The sequence below is a fragment of the Phyllopteryx taeniolatus genome, chromosome 15, assembly GCF_024500385.1.
Source record: "Phyllopteryx taeniolatus isolate TA_2022b chromosome 15, UOR_Ptae_1.2, whole genome shotgun sequence".
Lineage (NCBI taxonomy): Eukaryota > Metazoa > Chordata > Actinopteri > Syngnathiformes > Syngnathidae > Phyllopteryx > Phyllopteryx taeniolatus.
Window position 1 is genome coordinate 13,175,763 of NC_084516.1, and position 20,257 is coordinate 13,196,019.

At 41.4% G+C, this 20,257-nt stretch overlaps 2 protein-coding genes across 3 annotated transcripts; one reads left to right on the top strand and one right to left on the bottom strand.

Annotated features, from left to right (window-relative positions):
* Positions 1–2,624: 2,624 nt before the first annotated feature.
* morn5 (MORN repeat containing 5) lies at positions 2,625–14,642 on the bottom strand. Of its 2 annotated transcripts, XM_061800382.1 has the most exons (7): positions 14,593–14,642; positions 14,441–14,459; positions 14,229–14,332; positions 13,543–13,690; positions 9,062–9,173; positions 8,840–8,971; positions 2,625–2,866 (listed from the first exon to the last, which is right to left on the bottom strand). In XM_061800382.1, exons 3-7 carry the CDS (start codon positions 14,273–14,275, stop codon positions 2,763–2,765), a joined length of 543 nt encoding a protein of 180 aa, XP_061656366.1. In that variant the 5' UTR covers positions 14,276–14,332; positions 14,441–14,459; positions 14,593–14,642; the 3' UTR covers positions 2,625–2,762. The 2 variants fall into 2 exon arrangements, with proteins under 2 accessions (XP_061656366.1, XP_061656365.1); XM_061800381.1 differs by having other exon boundaries at positions 14,441–14,607.
* Positions 14,643–14,663: 21 nt separating this feature from the next.
* ndufa8 (NADH:ubiquinone oxidoreductase subunit A8) lies at positions 14,664–19,415 on the top strand. Its single transcript, XM_061800380.1, has 4 exons — positions 14,664–14,842; positions 15,750–15,913; positions 17,529–17,694; positions 19,064–19,415. The coding sequence occupies exons 1-4, from the start codon at positions 14,798–14,800 to the stop codon at positions 19,199–19,201; spliced, it is 513 nt and encodes a 170-aa protein (XP_061656364.1). The 5' UTR covers positions 14,664–14,797; the 3' UTR covers positions 19,202–19,415.
* Positions 19,416–20,257: the final 842 nt, after the last annotated feature.

The window sequence follows — 20,257 nt, forward strand, 5'->3', positions numbered from 1 at the left end:
ATGTACAATATTATAGAATGCACATTTCCTTATTATAAAATACATTCAAAATTTTTCTTTTTTTTCAGGGGTGAGGCTGGAATGGATTAAGCAAAGCAAAGAAAAACAAAGAAGAAAACAGGTTATAAAAATATAAAAAAAAACATCCATCCATTATCTACACCACTTATCCTCAACAGGGTCGCGGGTATGCTGGAGCCTATCCCAGTTTACAACGGGCAGGAGGCGGGGTACACCCTGAACTGGTTGCCAGCCAATCGCAGGGCACATACAAACAAACAACCATTCGCACTCACAGTCATGCCTACGGGCAATTTAGAGTCTTCAATTAACCGACCGTGCATGTTTTTGGGATGTGGGAGAAAACCGGAGTACCCGGAGAAAACCCACGCAGGCATGGGGAGAACATGTAAACCCCACACAGGTGGATTTGAACCCCAGTCCTCAGAACTGTGAGGCAGATGTGCTAACCAGTCGTCCACCGTGCTGCCACATTTAAAACAAAGAGAAAAAAATAAAATAAAAACATAAAAATCGTAAAGTGCAAGAAATATCATTAAAAGTGGAAATGCTCTAAAAAGCATGGGAAAATAGAAGAGTTTTTAACCTGGACTTAAAAACATGCACACTTGGGGCTGACGTCACTTCTGTTGGCAACTTATTCCATTTGTGTGCAGTATAATAGCTAAATGCTGCTTCACCATGTTTGCTTTGGACTCTGTGCTCCACTATTTGACCTGAGTCTGTCGATCTCAGAGCCCTACTGGGTTTATATTCCATTAGCATTTCATTCATGTATTCAGGACCTAAACCGTTTTGTGATTTCTAGACCAGTAGAAGAACTTTAAAATATATTCTAAAGCTAACTGGAAGCCAGTGTAAATACTTTAGAATTGGAGTAATATGCTCTGACCTCTTTGTTTTGGTCAGAACCCGAGCTGCAGCATTCTGAATGTGCTGCAACTGCTTAATGCTCTTTTTAGGGAGTCCAGTCAGAAGACTATTACAATAGTCAAGTCTACTTGAGATAAAAGCATGGATGAGTGTTTCCTGGTCTGCTTGACACATGCAAGCCTTCACTCTGGATATGTTCTTCAGATGGCATTTTTTTAATGATGTTGGATTTTTTTTGTACACAGTGCCACTTGCCAGAACCTTGAACCCTTCGATACCAGTATTATTGTTGGCATCGGGACTATTTCTGTTGTTGATACGGCTGTTGTTGTGCCCATTGTTCTCTTCTCCCTCCACCAGTCACTTCAAACCTCTATCCTGTTTTTGCTTTCTAGCTACCCTCTGTTCCTCTGATCTGTCTTGCCATCTCAGCGCAGCTGGCTGAGACAAAACAGTTTCAAGGTTTCTTCCTTAGAGGTATTTTTTTCCTTGCCTTTGTCGCCAAATGCTTGTTCATGTGGGATTCAGTTGATGTTTTTCAATACGTACATATTTATAATGTATTACGAGTGTGGTTCTTTGAGGAGCTCAGTGTGTAAATTGCCTTGAGATAACTTATGTTGTGAATTGGTCCTATAATAAAAATAAATGACTTGACTTCAGTTAATGAACAGTTCTGACAATGTTACAATTCCTTAGTAGACTGTGGGGAAGGAGCAGCACATAAGCCTTGCAGGTCTGATATTGGGGGCTCAAATCTTGTTTGCATGCCTCCCATGCTTGCCTGGGTTTTCCCCCATGTGTCCTGACTTCTTCACACTTTCTCATAACATTGGGTTTATAGAATACTTGTATTTGTCCATATGTGTCAATGGAGTGTGAGTGATTGATTGTCTATACATTGTCGTGCTATTGGCTGGTGACCAGTCCAGGGAGAGCCCCCATCTCGAACCCAGAATCTTGGAACTGTAAAAAAGATGTGCACCACTAATCTCCTGTGCTGCCCCCTTATGACATTCAAACTGATCCCAATTTCATATCAAGTGGTCCAACATGTCCCGAGAACATACCCAATCCACCTGAGAACACTTTATAGCTACCGTGCATATTTTATAATGTGATTGACTGGAGACCAAGCAAGGATGTATCATGTACCCTGCTTTTCTCAGATTGAATAGGCTCCAACTCACCCGCAGCAACCCTAATGAGAAGAAGCGCTATAGAAAATAGATGAAAAGTATTGTATATATATATATATATATGTAATTTATAATAGTAGTGTAAAGTTAATGTGTATAAATACGCTTTTTAAATTAATATTTTAAAGCCATATAGTTCCTTTTTTTTTTTTTTTAAGAGTAAGGATTTTTTTTCCAACTTGTAGTTGCACAGCACCATCAGCCCAGAGTTTGTCATCAGGTTTTTCATTGGGGCTGTGGGGCACAACAAAGGCTATTCCCGAATTGCTTTACTTGCAATTCAATTTAGGACGGTCAAAGTTTTGTTTGAATTATAAATTGTAAAACCAATAGGGTATACAAATTCAGATATCCCACTGTATTTATTGTCATATTAGTGAGCGCCAAAGTTCAGAGTATGAGATGAAAAGGCTTATCATTAAAAAATTATCAATTTCCATTTTATTTCCATGCTCATTTATGTCACTCGTATGGTGTTAGCTCAGCACCAACTACTAGAAATATTGAACCGAATAAAGAGCTTGGCAGGTGTAATGATAAAGTACGGTAAATTTAATCAGTTTTCCATTTATAGTAACATTTACTGTTGCTAGAACCTAAGACAAAAAAAAAAGTGCTTTACTTTTACTGAAATATTTGGTATCAATAAGGGATTTTCTTTTTTCCTTTTTACTCCACACTGGAAATACAGGAAGCCTCTTCTAGGAAGGACTCAGGAACCGGATCCTCTGCCACTCGACAGGTTCGGACTATCCACTCGTGTTCCGAGTAATCTGTTAAAAAAATTATTTTATTAATCATTAAATACATAACTTTACTGACATCACATGCCACTCCAACAGGCCCCACCTCTTAAAGGCACCTATCTATCACACAGAAACTACAATACGCACTTTCTTTACATTTTATGCACTTTTGATTCCATTGTAGGACAACAATGTGTTTAAAATGTGTGTTTTAATAAGTTTAATTGTGTTTAAAGCATGTGGAAGGGGTAAAATTACTTTTAAAAACAAATGTTTTAAATGGTCTCTCTATCGTGGCGTTTCACCTGTATGTGTGACCGGAACGTATCCCCCGCAATGAAGGTGGTTCACTGTACATCAAATTAAGCACGGCGGGGGCTCCCCAAAAATGTCTTCCGCTTGACCGATGTTTAAAAATCTATCTGCCTATAAACCGAATCGTAATCACACACAGCATGAAAGGAGGCATAATAGCGACTGAGCCGCAGAATTAAAAACGCAGGTCACTTTGTGTGTAAAAGGCAGCTTGAGCAGTGAAGTGCCATTCAGGTCGCTGGTAAATTTTGTCAAATCAAGATAAGCCTCACAATTAGGAGAAAATAACTTCTCACAGCCACTTCAGACATCCATAAACAATAACCCCTCGCAAAATGGTCGGCCCCTTCTTCCTTTTTTTTTTTGTGTGTGTTCTGCCAAAGAAGGACTGCCAGAGAAGCAGATAATGCTGCAGTTTGTCAATTGTTACGAGTGAAATGTGGAGCTAATTGCAGGGGAAGTCGCCCTTCTCTGTAGCGCGCAGCTGCACGCACTTGAGTGACGCGCAGGCCTCACCCCGAAAGGTTGGAGCGCGCGTGGGGTTTGTGGGGGGGCTCCATTGTGGCTGGAGGTGTGGGTGGGGGGTTAGCAGGTCCCGGTTGACGACTGATTGTGTGTAATTTGCCAGCGACGGGCGTCAACGCTAACAGCCACTCCAAGCACAAAACTACCCCAATCTTCTTTCTACCTGATCAGGGGGGAGACTCTGTGGGGGATTTGGGGTGGGCTCCTTCAACTGAACTTATCAGCAGCTGCAAACATTTTCCGTCCATCATTTGTGGCTGTAAAACGTAATCATTGTGGCCTACATGTACCTCGTCACCGGGTCAAGAGGAGACCCCTAAAACCTGCATTAATGATAATTAGATTGACCCCTGTTCACATATTCAGTAAAAGGGTTCTCTTCCGATTGGTTATTGGTGATTTGAGTCGGCTTAAATTGAGGACACAGGTGGCTGGTATCTATTCACGACATTTTGGTGTTTTTCTCTTTCGGGGTTGTGGTTACGTGGGTTTTCTCCAGGTACTCCCACATTCCATAAACATGCATGTGAGTGTACACGGTGGCCTAGTCATTACCACATCTGCCTCACATTTGGAGGTTCCAGGTTTCGAATATTAACTCAGACATCTATGTTTGGAGTTTGGATGTTCTCTCCCCGTGTTGCTTGGATTTCTCCAACTGCCTCCCACAATGGAAAAAACATGCGTTTTACATTCAGTGAAGACTCTAAATTGCCCATTGAAGTGAATGTGAGTAAGAATGGTTGTTTGTATGTACGATATGTATGTGCCCTGCGCTTGGTTGGCAGCCTATCAAGTGTATCCCGCCTCTTGCCTGAAGTCAGCTAGGCTCACCTGAATATTCATCATCTTTGTTGAAACATTTTACTGGGAAAAGTGTGGGTGTTGAAACACCTGGGCCAATGCAAATAAGTCTCAATGTGGAAACTGACGGTCAACACATGGAATGAAACAGTACATGTGCAAGTCATCTGTGCCCAATTCACTTCTATGATGATATCACACAACAAAACAGCGTCTGGTTTGATACACATCTTAAAAATGATCATCCATGCGCGACCGCTCTTTGGATTAGTCCCAAATCGTGTTTTATGTTCACAGACGGACTGTATGCACAGCCAGCGTTTCAAATATTCCACTTCTCAAGGTCCAGGTTGATGTTATCTGTCTGTGGAACACCTCAGCCGGATTAGGACAAAAGGGAGGGCCTGTGGTTAAGTCACCAGAGGTGTTTTTTCTTGGCACTGGAATGTTTTTCACAGTGGAAGCCTTTCAAAGGGAAGTGCTTATCCCAGAAACAGGAAAGTGCGCCAAACAATATGGTAGCCCTGCAGCTGCCTGCTCTGTTGCTACTTGTTGTAGATGTCTGGTTATAAATCAGCTTCACCATATACTGTATATAATTAGTTTCATAGCTGTTATAAAAACCTGAAAAATAAAGCCATACAACATGGTAGTTCATAATCACCATGATCGACGGTTAATATACAGTACATGGTGTTCATCTCACTATCCCACTGTACCACCGTCCCACTTCTGACGCAATCACGTGTCCTACATCCCATTATTAAGAGCTCTGAGGGTCACCATCCCACTTCTAAGCAAGCGAATGGTGTCTGTAGTGGAATTGAGCTATCCTATAGACATGTGCAATGTGTCAACCCCACTTCTGACATAATTGTTCACATATTACACAGACGAGAACAAAAACCTATGGAGAGGTTGCATTCAGTCATTTTGGCCCGCGCCTCTGGAACAGCCTGCCAGAGGGCATCAGGAACGCAGAGACTGTTGATGCTTTTAAGAGCAGGCACAAGACTCACCTGTTTGGTTTAGCTTTTAACTTTTTTTTATTTTATTTATTATTTATTTAGCTTTGAATTTATTTCTTTATTATTCACTTAGACACTCATTTGTTTATTCATTTATGTATTTTTTTAAAAATCCTATTTTATCTCCTATTATCCTTCCGTTTTTATCTCATCTTATTTTCTTTTAGTCTTTTTAAGTTTTACTCCAGCGTCTCCTCATGGGAGCCTCCACGTGAGGTCAATTCTTTCATCCTTTCAATTTAAATTAAGTGCTTTCATGCACTTATCATCAGCTGAAGTCACAAATGTTGTTGCTGTTCACCGCCCAGTGACAAACACCAATAACCAATGTAAATATTTGCTGCTTGTTGCCAGCCACTCATCAGTTAAGAAGTGCAGAAGTGTGTTCTTGCAGGACGAACTGAGTGGACCAGTTAGAACTGGCTGAACGGCGCTCACTGGTTTTTGGAACTATTTTTCAGAGTAGTTTTGCGCTCTGAGGGGTATGTTAAAAGGCACTTTGACATGTTGGCAGGACTAAACCAGGGTCCAAACCTCTAATTTGCACTTCAGTCACACACACTTACGTCAAGAAACTCAAAGAGACTTTGAGTTGGCCCTCAGAGTTCCTAACCAAGATTATAGGACATAAACATAACTCTTGGTTAAGGGACAAAAAACATCTACCTACTTCTGTCTTCAGGAAATAAATCATATTTTTCTGAATAAGTTAAAATACCCCAAAATAGCACAATGTCTCGTAGAATCAATAGGGTTCTGACTCTAGCCAAATATGGATTATACCACACCTTCATAGATACCCATCTTACATCTTCTGACATGTTTGCCATTGCGATTCATGCATTAATCATGGAAATATCACAATTTAAACCAAACTACTTGACTACACTTTTTGGGGGAGAAAGAAAATGTGGATTACACTTCTAACTAGACATTAATGTAATTGGGGTCCTTTTTTTTGTTCCATAATTCTGCAAACACAAAAACAGCTATGATACTTTAACCTCCCTGGTGGAGGTAGAAAATCCCAATGGGGTTAACTGTTTAGAGTAAGTGTGGCCAATGACAATTTTCTTTAATGGGTTGCTGCTACATGTTGCACCAGTGGTCTTCACGTCCCACCGTGTGATATCAGCAGAGGTGTTGGACTTCAGTCTGGACTTAGACTGAAGTCACCAATGTTAGAATGAGGGACTTTTTTCAAGACAGTTTGCCATTTGTTATTGTGTATGAAACTAAAGTATTTGTATAGTACCCAAACGTGTCAACTCACCAGTATGCTATGATGTGGAGTGCAGAGCCATGAAGCAAGTACTGTATCATGGAGGGAGCTCCAAAGATGATCAAATATAGATTCAAATATTGTCTTTGATGAAATGAGGAAAAAGAAGAGAAAACAACTACAACATTTAACTTCATCTGTCGCTACAAAACCCATAAAGATGGATGGCTAAATTATGTAGATTTCCAAGTTTAGCTAACCTATAGCTGGTCAAACTAAGCTTCATGTTGTTTACGTGTTTAACTGACAAGACAATTAAGTTACAATAAGGAGACTGAGTGCCATCAATGATGCGATTGTGAACGTGTTATGAAAGCTAAGCTTGGATGGCTGGAGCTGACTTGTGACTTGCTTAACCCAAGTAATGACTTTTCTTTTTTGTCACAGTGACTTGGCACTTGCTTGAAACTTGAAGGTTAAAAAGACTTGAGCCTTACTTACTTAATTATGGTTTGCAAATATGGGACTTTCTCCCACCTCAGTGTAACCGGAGTACAGTATGTGTGGCCTCCTGTGAGCGTCAACTCCAAAAATAACCCATGACCTCTTGGGGAATATTGGCTGCAGATCCTATTGTTCTGCATTTTGGCACTGTGCCAGGCAGGAATGTTTGCCCACGTTAGCAACGGTAACTGAGGAGGCAGAAGTGTTTGCAAATGGAGTTCAGATCAGCCGGATCGATCATCAAACTCATTTGGTTCTGTGGGGTAAACGCTGAGTTGTACGTGGCCCTGCATCCACCAGATAAAACAGCAACATATAACCACTCTTTCCTCTTTCCTTACTGTGTTGAGCTGTTCCCCGCACCGGACTGGGGTTTTTTCTTCCCCGTGTCCCATCATCATTGCATCCTGCACGGGAAGCCATGAGGCAATAAATCTCAAGTTTACATGCGCTCTGACAAATGCCCCTCCACTTCCTTGGGTTGGAAAATAAATCCATACAGGATACAGGAACATCTTTCTTAAAAAAAACAAAAAAAAAGACTGTATAACAAGACAAGAGGGTGTGTATAATACACAAGTACACTCTTCAGCAAGGACATTGCTGTATATAGAATCAAGTGACTTTGGGTTATGGTTAATTTTAAGAGTTGACTCTTTTCATAAGAAAGCAAATATACTGTATCTCCTGCTATATATACCTACTGGTGAGACCTGTGAAGGTGACTGGCGCTACATGCAGAAATCATGCATGCAATAAAAAAGAAGCTAATACTAATTTACCAATTGTCACTAACCTGTGTAGAGCATTGACAAACATAGAAAATTGCATATTTGGGGCAAGTCCAGATAAAATTTAATCCAGAAAATCGTCCAAAATCGTCCCACCATGCCACTTCTGATGCATTTTTTCCCCCTACAATCCCACTTCTGACACCATTCACCTGTGCCACCATCACACTTCTGACAGCGTTCGTCTTCCCCACCATCCCACTCTCGACACTATTCACAAGCCCCACCGTTCCACTTTTGAAACAATTTACCAGTCTTACTATTCCACTTCTGGCACAATTTGTCTTTCCGTTATCTAATTTCTGACATAATTCACCTGCCTCATGTCCCACCGCTGACACAGCTCATCTTTCCCACCACCTTACTTCTGACACCATTCTTGTTTGACACACATTCACCTAAAGCACCACGTCACTACTGACACTGCTCTTAATTCCCTTCATCACACTTCTAGCACCTGTACCACATGCTCCACTTCTGGCACCATTTATCACCAAACTCTACAGGTCTAGTAGGACTGTCAACCTAGTTTTGAAGGTGGGCCTACTAGGTTGAGAAACCTGTACTGTGAATACAACTGCAAAGGCTGCGGTTACAATGTTTCCCCAAAGTTTTCTGAGCTATTTTTTTTTTTTCGTGCAATCACGCAAATGCTTGGTGGCTAATAATGTGTTGTACACTAACTGATTTCTTTAGTGGTCGTTGCTGCATAACTTTATCTCAAATTACAGTAAGTGGTTAACATGGTTATCAAGTTGCAAAGTGGTCATTAAGCCTTATATGAACGATTGAAGTGTCGTTTTTGTCTCACCTGCCCTTCTGAGGAAAGCACCAGTATAGGAAGTGATAATTCTAGTAGTTGGGTCATAGAAACCATCTCCACAGTCATAACAGCCCTCAGGAATCATGCGTGGAGGATGCAGGTCTGTGAGCTGGGATTCACCTTCATGAAAAAAATGCATGAAAATCAACATGAAATCTCTAAATCTTAAACTTAGGTCTTATTGGTTGATCAAATTATAACAACGTGAACCTGCTGGTCGAAGGCCATTGCATCTCTCAGTGTAGAAGCGTCTGTCCTGGCCGTCGCAGTAATCCCAGTCCTTCTCTTGGTACGGCAGCCCGTCAGCAAAGGTGAAAGATCCCTTTTTTAGGAAATCAAAGTGGAAGACAATCCTCGTTCAAACAATGAAAATTCATATAGTTGAGTATTTATTTGATAAAATTGTGTGACATGCACATCTGCTTCTGACGTAGAAAAATGGCAACATCTCTCCAGAACAATATGGAAAAAACATACTGCTGACTGAACTCACTGGAGCTATTTGTTAGTTCCAACCAAAACAGTTACAAGTGAGACCCTAGGGGTTATTGTGCTAACCCCAGAAACAATTTAAGAAAACATTACTGTAAGCCTCTGCTTTTCAAATGTCATTCTTAAGTGCTTTACGCAGCACACAAGAATGTCAGGTTTTCCATCGTTGTTTTTGGTTCGAGGCAGAGATGGATATTCCAATCTGCATGGATCGACTCTAATGGGAGACAATGGTATTTGCCTTCTGGTAAACAATAGATGTCTAGATGTCTGTGTGTGTGTGCACGCGTGTTTGTGTTTATGTGGAAAAAGACAACAGCTCATAAGAGGAAAAATAAAGGGGGAATTTTGTACATTCGAAACAGCTACTTTGCTAGGTAAACAATGCAATCACAATCACAAAAAAATTTCATTATATCTTTTTCTACGACGGAATGGGTCTGTTTCAAATGATGACATTCATTTGTACACAATCCAAGTTAAATCTGTCCATTGAGATTATAATGGTTATCTTATTTAATTTTGTTTTCTTTAGTTGGAAGGTTGGAAAGGTTAAATTACAAGACATGAGCAATTGGATGAGTTTCCCAGATCAATCATTTGTCAGAACAAGTGGGGACTCTATATCAGGGGCAGTGCCCCACCAGATCCAATAGATGGCGCTTACAATCCATCCTTCCATCCATCCATTTTCTTTACCGCTTATCCTCACTAGGGTCGCGGGCATGCTGGAGCCTATCCTAGCTATCTTTGGGCAAGAGGTGGGGTACACCCTGAACTAGTCGCCAGCCAATCGCATGGCACACATAAACAAACAACCATTCGTACTCACATTCACACCTACGGGCAATTTAGAGTCTTCAATCAACCTACCATGCATGTTTTTGGGATGTGGGAGAAAACCGGAGTACCCGGAGAAAACCCACGTAGGCACGGGGAGAACATGCAAACGCCACACAAATTTGAACCCCGGCCCTCAGAACTGTGAGGCAGATGTGCTAACCAGTCGTCCACTGTAACGCCGGCACTCACAATCAGATTAGATATTTAATACAGAGTAGAAAGTCCATTTTGAACTATACACTGTACAAATAAATGTCTTATGGTGCTGATTTTGGATTTTTTACAATCGGCACGGGCTTCCACATTGTTGTAATTAAAAAAAAAAAAATCCAATAGAAAATAATCTCAATCGTTTTTTTCCTAGCCTCAAACCATTAGAAAAAAAAACCCAAGTGTACAGGAACTATTATAAGTAACATTAACATTTCCCATTGTCATAAAACAATAATGAGAAGTTAACCACTGTATAATAAAAATAAACAGAAATAATATGAAAGTAGGCGGCATGGTGGACGACTGGTTAGAGCGTCAGCCTCACAGTTCTGAGGACCGGGGTTCAATCCCCTCCCCTGCCTGTGTGGAGTTTGCATGTTCTCCCCGTGCCTGCGTGGGTTTTCTCCGGGCACTCCGGTTTCCTCCCACATGCCAAAAACATGCATTAATTGGAGACTCTAAATTGCCCGTAGGTGTGACTGTGAGTGCGAATGATTGTTTGTTTGTATGTGCCCTGCGATTGGCTGGCAACCAGTTCAGGGTGTACCCCGCCTCCTGCCCGATGATAGCTGGGATAGGCTCCAGCACGCCCGCGACCCTAGTGAGGAGAAGCGGCTCAGAAAATGGATGGATGGATGGATGAATATGAAAGTATGAATCCAAAATATACTTCTGACTTTAAGGAGTTGAAGCCTCACAAGATTTGCTGTTGTCTCGGATGATGATGAAGTAGTTTTGCTTTTAAGGCATCTTTTTGCTGAAAATGTTGGTCGTAGGCGGCACGGTGGACGACTGGTTAGCACATCTGCCTCAGAGTTGTGAGCACCGCCGTTCGAATCCTGGCCCCGCCTGTGTGGAGTTTGCATGTTCTCCCTGTGCTTGCGTGGGTTTTCTCCGGGTACTCCGGTTTCCTCCCAATTCCCCAAAACATGCAGGGTAAGTTAATTGAAGACTCTAAATTGCCTGTGGGTGTGACTGTGAGTGCAAATGATTGTTTGTTTGTATGTCCCCTGCGATTGGCTGGCAACCAGTTCAGGGTGCACCCCGCCTCCTGCCATGAGATAGCTGGGATAGGCTCCAGCACGCTCACGCCCCTAGTGAGGATAAGCGGAAAGGAAGATGAATGAATGAATGTTGGTCGTACTCAAAGTTTTATAATTTGGGCAGTATAATTAGGAGGTTCGAATGAGGCCCTTTTTCGATTGGCCATTGTGCCCGATGAACACTGCCTACCAACAAGTGGCCTGGCCAATCACGTGTCGTGACCAGGACCGAGTAATCCAAGCAATTTTGTTGAAGTATGTTGCTCCATGTTAGGGGTCGACAAAGTAAGGCATGCGGGCCACAACAAGCCCGCTCCAGTCATTAATTATGCCCAACAAGAATTTACATCATAACAAGCCCTTGGTTTTGTCATACGAGTGTCTGGAAAAGGCCCCTCTGACAGCTACTTCTGTTTGACCCAGCTTTGTAGCCGCTTTGTCCATATTTGGTTAAGACCGCCCCCTTTCCTCTGATTGGTTGCCTCCATGGAGAACACCCACTTGTGAGAGCACACGTGTTTGTTATGTTGACACCGCTGACTCAGGGGCGGAGAGGTAGACGGATATCTTCGCTGGTGAGTAGATAAGCTTGAGAAATTCAAATTACCTGATTTCAGGCCTCTAGGCAGAAAAACCTCTGGAACTCAGGAATGCGTGAACGATTTTAACGCATATTTCACGTTTACTGAGGTATCATAGAGCATCCTAAACACTAGAAAAAGTTGGTTTGGTAAAATATATCCATCCATCCATTTTCTGAGCCGCTTCTCCTCACTAGGGTCGCGGGCGTGCTGGAGCCTATCCCAGCTGTCATCGGGCAGGAGGCAGGGTACACCCTGAACTGGTTGCCAGCCAATCGCAGGGCACATAGAAACTAACAACCATTCGCACTCACAGTCATGCCTACGGGCAATTTAGAGTCTCCAATTAATGCATGTTTTTGGGATGTGGGAGGAAACCGGAGTGCCCGGAGAAAACCCACGCAGGCACAGGGAGAACATGCAAACTCCACACAGGCGGGGACGGGGATTGAACCCCGCACCTCAGAACTGTGAGGCTGACGCTCTAACCAGTCGGCCACCGTGCCGCTGGTAAAATATAGTACCTTGAAAAATCAAATGTGGCCCACCTTGGCCACTCCTGCCTTAGATGCTCACTGAGCTGAAATATCATGATATTTGCTGATGTTTTACGTGATGATGGTTTGAAGTGTTTTTGTTCGACTTTTGAGGAATATTTACTTTGGCGATATTAGACTTCCCCTGAGCCACTTTATAATCACCTATTGGGGGTTAACTCTGGCCCAATGGTTAAGATCATCGCCTGCCACTGTGGGGTCCTAGGTTCAAGACCCCAAAAAGACCATCAACCAACATCTCCTGGACAAAACTGCTGTGGTGTCCTCGAGCAAGACACTGATACCCTAATCTGCCTCCCGGGTGCTTAAATTGCCCCCTGCTCCAGTGTGTTTCACCAACAAGTGTGTGTGTTCACTGTGATGGGTAAAATGCAGAGAACAAATTTTGTGTGCATGCATGGATGTTCTTGACAATAAAGATGATGATGATTCTTCTTGAGCTCTATGAAATCTGCGTTATAACAAATGGTCCGGCCATATTTTTAAATTTATGTTGCTCCATGTACTAGATAGTTACGATTTTATTTCAGTTGTGTAGCGTTACAATACATTTATGTAGACTGATTGTTGTCTGTGCATTCAACATTCAATTATTTTTTTTAAAGTAAGAGTATTCTTTTTCAGAGAAAATGCTGTGGGTCAGAATAAAGCTGCATTAGTGTTGCCATTTGGGCTTAACGTATATGCATCAATGCAGGTGCAGGGAAGTCGTGGCTGAGTTTAGTTACGGTTCATCGGGACTATCATTTGAAGTGACCCTTGTCTGAATTGATGATAATAATTGCAATGATTGCTGCTGTAAATGCCTATGAGCAGGACAGAATACTTGTGAAGTATGATGCAGAGTAACCTAATAACCGCTACAAAAATGATGAGTGATTGCTATAACACGTAGCAGATGTAATAATAAGTAAACCGAAACATAGAATAAATATGTGCATGCAAACACAAAAAACACACACCTGCGTCGCAATGCCATTCTCCCAGGTGGCCTCGTATTTACTTCCATTTGGAAAGTGGAGAACCCCTCTGCCATGGAACATCCCATCTTTCATCTCCCCTATGTACTTGGTCTCAGACGGGAACGTATACTCCCCTTCTCCTTCCATCCTGACAACACATGATGTCAACATTTTCATACCCTGCATAAATATGTACAAACCTAAATTATAAAAAAATGCAAGTATGTGGAAAACTATTGTTGACATTCTCAATTCATTGAAGACTATATAAGGCAGGTTAATAAATCAAAGTATTGCATCGCAATCTGAGTATATAATGAAACAACAGTGACAATAAATTCACAAATATTTTTTTTTGGAACCTATTCCCCCGTCATTTGCAAAAACCTGCGCCCCACGCCCCAGCTCACCTGCGAGCCTAGAGAATAAGTGGTATAGAAAACGGATGGATGGAAAATAAAATAAATACATCAATACATAATTATGTATCACTGTCAGTATAATACTTTCCTTTCCCACTATTTGTATGGCTACTGCCATGGCATAATTGGACTGCACAGTATTTATTATTTGCCACTACCTACCTACCTACCTACCTACCAATTTCAGCATTGATGTTCAGTCGTTGGTCATTTACATTTATCAGTGTAAATGAAAGTGTTTAAATAGCTTGTGTTTATACTTACCTGGCATTTAGAGTCGGCCCATTGTAACTGCTTCCAGTGAGCTCCATTGTTTTCTTAACTTCACTTGTAAGGACCAGTCGTCTTAAAAGTTATGTTCCTCTCCTGTTATAATGACACAAAAGATAGAAACAGATTTTTTTTTCTCCAGAAGAGCACAATTAGTATGTTTAACACTTTTACAGAGTGACGTATGTCGAAGAATGTACAGTTACCATGGCAACATGCTATCCGCTGCAAAAGGTTAGAATTTCGTCAGTAGTGTGTCAAATAAACGTGACGTCTAGTTATGAAACATTTGAACTAACAACAAATATATGAACTACCAAGTTAGACCTAAGTCAGACTTTAGAAAAAATCAATTGACCTCAGTTCCCATGCGCATGCGCGTTCTGTTGTCCTGTCGCTCGTTTTACGTCATCCACACTCGCCTCCGAGTTGACAGTCAAGTGAAGAGAAAACTGACCTTCTCCGAGCCCTCGTCGCTCGTTCTGAGCCAGACGAGTAGACCTTCAAAGTCGAGTCCGCCTCGTTGCTTTCTCGCGTGTGCCTTGTTATACACGCATGCAGACATGCCGCTGGAAGTGCCCAGTTTGCAGGAGCTGAAAGTGGACGAGGTGAGCAGCGGCATGAATTAAAATAATACCACCGGACCGAGAACGCTAGCAAGTTAGCTATGCGGCTAACGCCGGTCGCTAACTAGTGCTTGTCGGTTGCTGGAAACGAAATTTCTTAGTGTTATTTGTCACCAACCTTAGGACGTTGAATCGTCTATTTAACACTCAGCACTTAATTGGTTTGCTAACTAATTTCTCTCAATGATAGCAAAGATATTGAAGACAAACTTTGTCCTTGGAAGTCAAGTGTTCGCAGCTATGACCTCGATTACTAAACTCAATTCCTGCCTTTACAGAGATATTTATTTATTTATTTTTCGACAATGTGTGTACTGTCAGATGTGAATTAATCTGACGATATAGTAGGTTTTTATTGTGGTTGTGATTTGCAGTTGTCTTGAGCTGCAATATGTCATACTGAGCCGTTTGTAATGGCCATTACAACCATAATAACAAACGTTAAATCATATCACTGGGCATTGTGTATTTTGTAAAGGCTCCTTTACAAAAAAATAATCATATTCTAATGTGAATGTCTGAAGTTGTATTAGAAGATATTTTATACTGTTTTACTGTTTACAAATTGTGATTATGGTGTAACTTTATTGTACAAACATAAGTTCAAACACTTTCTCCTGACAGTTAAAGTGACAATGTCCAAACTTTTATCTGCATCACAATTAGCTATCGATAATACATTAGGTAAAGTTGGTAAATGTATCCGGATAGTACAGTGTGTTAGTGGTTAGCACATCTGCCTCACAATTCTGGGGTTTGAATCTCGACACTGATCTCACAGTTAATTGAAGACTCTAAATTGCCCACAGGTGTAAATTTGAGTGTGAATAGTTGTTTGTCCATATGGAGGAAATTGATTATTTATTAATCATTTTGTATGTGCGTCCAGATAAATGTATCATCTGCGGTGCTGAAGGCGGCAGCCCATCACTTTGGCTCACAGTGTGACAAACCCAACAAAGAGTTCATGCTCTGCCGTTGGGAGGAAAAGGACCCCCGCAAGTGTCTTGAAGAAGGGAGGAAAGTCAACGAGTGTGCTCTCAACTTCTTCAGGTACAACCCGTCAGTACATAAGACATTACTTAGATACAAGTAATAACTTCTTAACTAAAAACTGGCTACATTGAATACAAAATAGCTGGTTGGAGTTGTTTTAAAAAACAAACAAACATGATGCAGTGAAAATTGTTAGCGGTGTTAATGTGAACTAACCACTTGCATCTCATTAGATCTAATAAAATATCTGACTTGCAGAGTCTATATAAATACAGTGGTGCCTTGATACGAATGACCTGACTTGCAAGTTTTTCGAGATACGCGCCGTTTTTGCTTTCACTTGTGGGTGAAAATGAGGTTCAAAATAAAAGCAATCAAAATTATGGTTAGGGTTAGGGCGGGTTATAATGGTTGAGGGTTAGGGTGGGGTAGGGTGAGTGGGATTCATAATAATGCCACCACACTGAAGTCACATGGTTTCCCTTCTGGAAGCAGTAGGGTGTGTACTACAGGACAAAGCAGCCAATCCCATTGCAGTGGCACGTGTCCTGCAGCTAATCATATTGCAGCAGGGCCTGTCCTGCGTAAAACATGAGAAAATGGATGGATGGATGGATGAATTCCTAATAAGGCGTCACTCGCGGTAGTAGTAGAAAGAGTCTATACGTCTTCATTTGTGTCTGCATGACTGTACAGTATGATACTTTCCCCTGACCAATGTAGGCACAGCATGAGGAGCAGCATAATGAATTGAATTGCAGCATTAAATCATGACGCACAAGCTGTTAAATTCTTTACATTCTATTTGATTATGTTCTTACACTGTTGTTATAAAGTAAAATATTGTAGAGTGCTAGTTTCCCTTATTATAAAAAACAAGCACAATTTTTTTTTTTGGGGGGGGGGGCATTAATGGCATTTTATTGGGGTAAAAATGATTTGAGATGTAAACGTTTTGAGTTACGAGCATGGTCATAGAACAAATTAAGCTTGTATCTCAAGACACCACTGGACGTTGCATTTTTAGCATAATGAGACTGTCGGAGTGGTATTAATTAAAAAAATATCTTAAAGTTGTGATGGGAAATTGGCGCTGATTACGTTATAGTTAGCTGATCGATATCAGGTGAAATGAACAGATGTAGCTTTTTTTTAATATAAATCTTACACAATATAATGTTTCGGTTTTGTGTGGTGACGTGCAAAAGACACGAGGCATAAAACCACGTCTGGGTTCTACAAAATTGCTTGTCGGTCTAACTTTTGAAGACCGGTTTACAGCACCTATTTGTTCATACATGACCCAAAGAAAGGAGATCACACATTACTGAGCATCACGAGATGAGTTGATTGACAAAAAAAATAAGATATAACAAATGTGTTCATCTATTAGCAGTCGTGGTCATCAACTAGCACCCTATACAAAGGCGCTGCCTGATGATGTCACTTCTAGGCAACGAAGGAGAACTAACTACATTACCCAAATAACAGTTACAACTATGTCTGCAAGTGGGCATTAAACATCTAAAAAGCCTCCCATGTTCTGATTCTTTGGCCAGATTAATTCAAAACAGAGCCCTGGTGGACTATTGGAGTGTAATTATGCATTCCCGCCTCCAGTACAGCAAGATTTGTTGTATATTTCTAATGTTGTTACCATTATGCCTGTCAGGCAAATCAAGGGGAACTGCGCTGAGTCGTTCACTGAGTACTGGACCTGTCTGGACTATTCCAATTTGGCCGAGCTGCGGCGCTGCCGGCAGCAACAGCAAGCCTTCGACAACTGCGTCCTGGACAAGCTGGGCTGGGAGCGACCCGACCTGGGAGACCTGTCGAAGGTGAGCCTCATTAGCGAGCACTTATGTTTGATGGCTCCCGTTCGTGTTGATTGGAGGAGCCTCTGATTGCATCTCCCTAACTGTACTTTTCACAAAATCATGCCTTTTTTTTTTTCCTTACCACTACAACTTTCCCCTCCCAGTCAAAGCTATTGTTATGAACCCCTTAATAGAGCAGAGGTAGAAAATGGCAGACAGTGACTTTGTGATTACTGTGATGCTCCTGGCTCCCTTTCAGCAGTTATTCAGCAACTTGATATTGAAAAACCTCATTATGTTGAGGTAGTGAGAACAAACTACATTTGATTTACCATAATGCCACCCGAAACAGCTATTTTGAGTAATGTGGCACTTACTAATCATACAATGTGCCACTTAATCACAAGGATGGCCTCCTTGAACTTGATGGATAAAAAAAAGGGTCCGCTAATTTAAAGGTATGTGATAAGTTTAGTGTTAACAAACACATCTCCCTATTAAACTGAACCTCTGTGGAAAGTGTTAAACATTTAAAAGGTATTCATGTTCTAACAACTTTTCTAAAAGTCTTGTGACAGGTACAGTATGGATTTTGTTGTAGTTAGTTTTTGTTAAAAAATAAGGAATTTTTAGGTCAAATTGGCATACACAATATATTTATTATTACATATTTAATATGTATATCTAACCCTTTACCTGTCTCCATCTATCTGCTAGGCTGTCTATTTACATTTAGTCACAGTTTTAATGTGTACCTCTAAAGTGTGAGGTTGTCGGTTGTTTTTTTGGACATTATGTCCCTTTTTTAACTGAAAATCTTGGAAAGCATATTACATTTTTTGATTGCTTTTTTAAATCCAAAAACAAAGTAAGATTAGTTGTTTCTAAGGGGTCCCTGTTTGACAGTTGAGAATTTGTACGCAAGTCTGTATGCGCCGCAGTCTATCACTAACCTACACAAATAATGGAGTGAAGTCACCGCTAATGTGTATGAAAAACACTTCTAGGCCTATATATATATATATAAAAAAAGAATCAAATGAAAAACAGTAAGTACAGCAGTAACTGAGCGTGAACAGTGTAACCACATATTCTTATGCTGCGCAAACTAGTCCGGTATGCATATATGTTGATACCGGTGTAAACCACGGTCCCTGTGCATTTCTAATTTTTTTGGCAACTGTCAATCACTTTGTATCTAACGGTCTGGACTGGAAAACTATCAACTGCAACATACAACTCTTAAAACATTCACTAGGATGCCAGGAAGTATTAGTCACTCTGAAGACATTCTAGTCCTTTCTTTATCTGATCTAGGGGTGGGAAACAAATTTTCCCAATTAAGGAACCATTTCAGTGTAGGTGATGGTGCGCATGCTTGATTTTCTAGGTGACCAAGGTTTCAACCTCGAGGCCCATACCTGAGGACGCATACCACTCGCGGCCACGCCCTGAGCCCAACCCGACCATCGAGGGTAAACTCGAGCCTTCCAAATATGGCAGCAGGTTGTTCTTTTGGCCCTGGTGAGGTCACAGGTTCTGTTCAAATGCAGCCATGAAGTGTGCTGATACCAGCAGTTTGTCATTGTTTGATCCTAAAAGTTGCTTTTGCACAGAGCTTCATCGTCATCATAAGATATATTTTGGTGAAAGGAAGACTGCATGATTCATACAGCTTTCCTGTCCATTTCTGTAAATGTCATGAGTGAACATTGGTGTCACATAATAAAGAGATAAATTAAGAGGACTTTTATGTCTCTTTGTCTCAAAGAGACGTATGCGAGGTTGCGCGTCACTCGTTATGCACATCTGCGCTATGTCCGTGCGCTGTCAGCCTGATTGAGGGCCGGGTTGAAGGTCAAGACTAAAGGTGACTACCTGCAGCCACAAAGAGTTGCTTCTGCTTCCTTCTTTTCTCCCAGCTCGCTTCCTGCTCCCTGACCCGGATGGGACACAGTGTATAAAGAAGCACTTATGAAATGCGCAGAAAGCGTGTTTGTGTCGTGAGCACACGTGTGCGGACACACGAGTATGCAGTGACCTCCAAGTGAGACGGGAAGAGAAGCCAATTGAAAGACTGGCTGACCCGACGAACAGATGTGAGTAAAACAGGATTTTTTCCTCTGTCCGCGTGTCAGTCGTGCAGTTGTAACGAAGGTCTTTTGCAAGCTAGTAGTCGTCAGTCAGCTTAAGTCTTTAACCTCTGCCATGTTCTTGATTTCTACTGGGAACAATAGTAACGCTCCAATTGGCAACTCAACACAAACGGCTCACAGGTGTTTACTTGAAGATGTCTCTTGAAAGCAGACTGTTCAAGGCTCAGCAGTAACGCAGTGATAGTCCTTCTGACTTCATCAGAAGATTCAAATAAACACTCACATAGTTATTGCTTCGTAAGTATTGAGCGGAATGTTTTCCCACCGACACCTCAAATGAATGCAAACCTTTAATTTCCATATAGAGTGAAACAATCTGTTTTACAACTCTGGTTAACCTCTGTTTGGATTTGGAAACAATTTCTCCAATTGAAAATAATGGAAGGGCAGCATGGTGAGACAATGGTTAGCACAAATCCTTTCTGCCT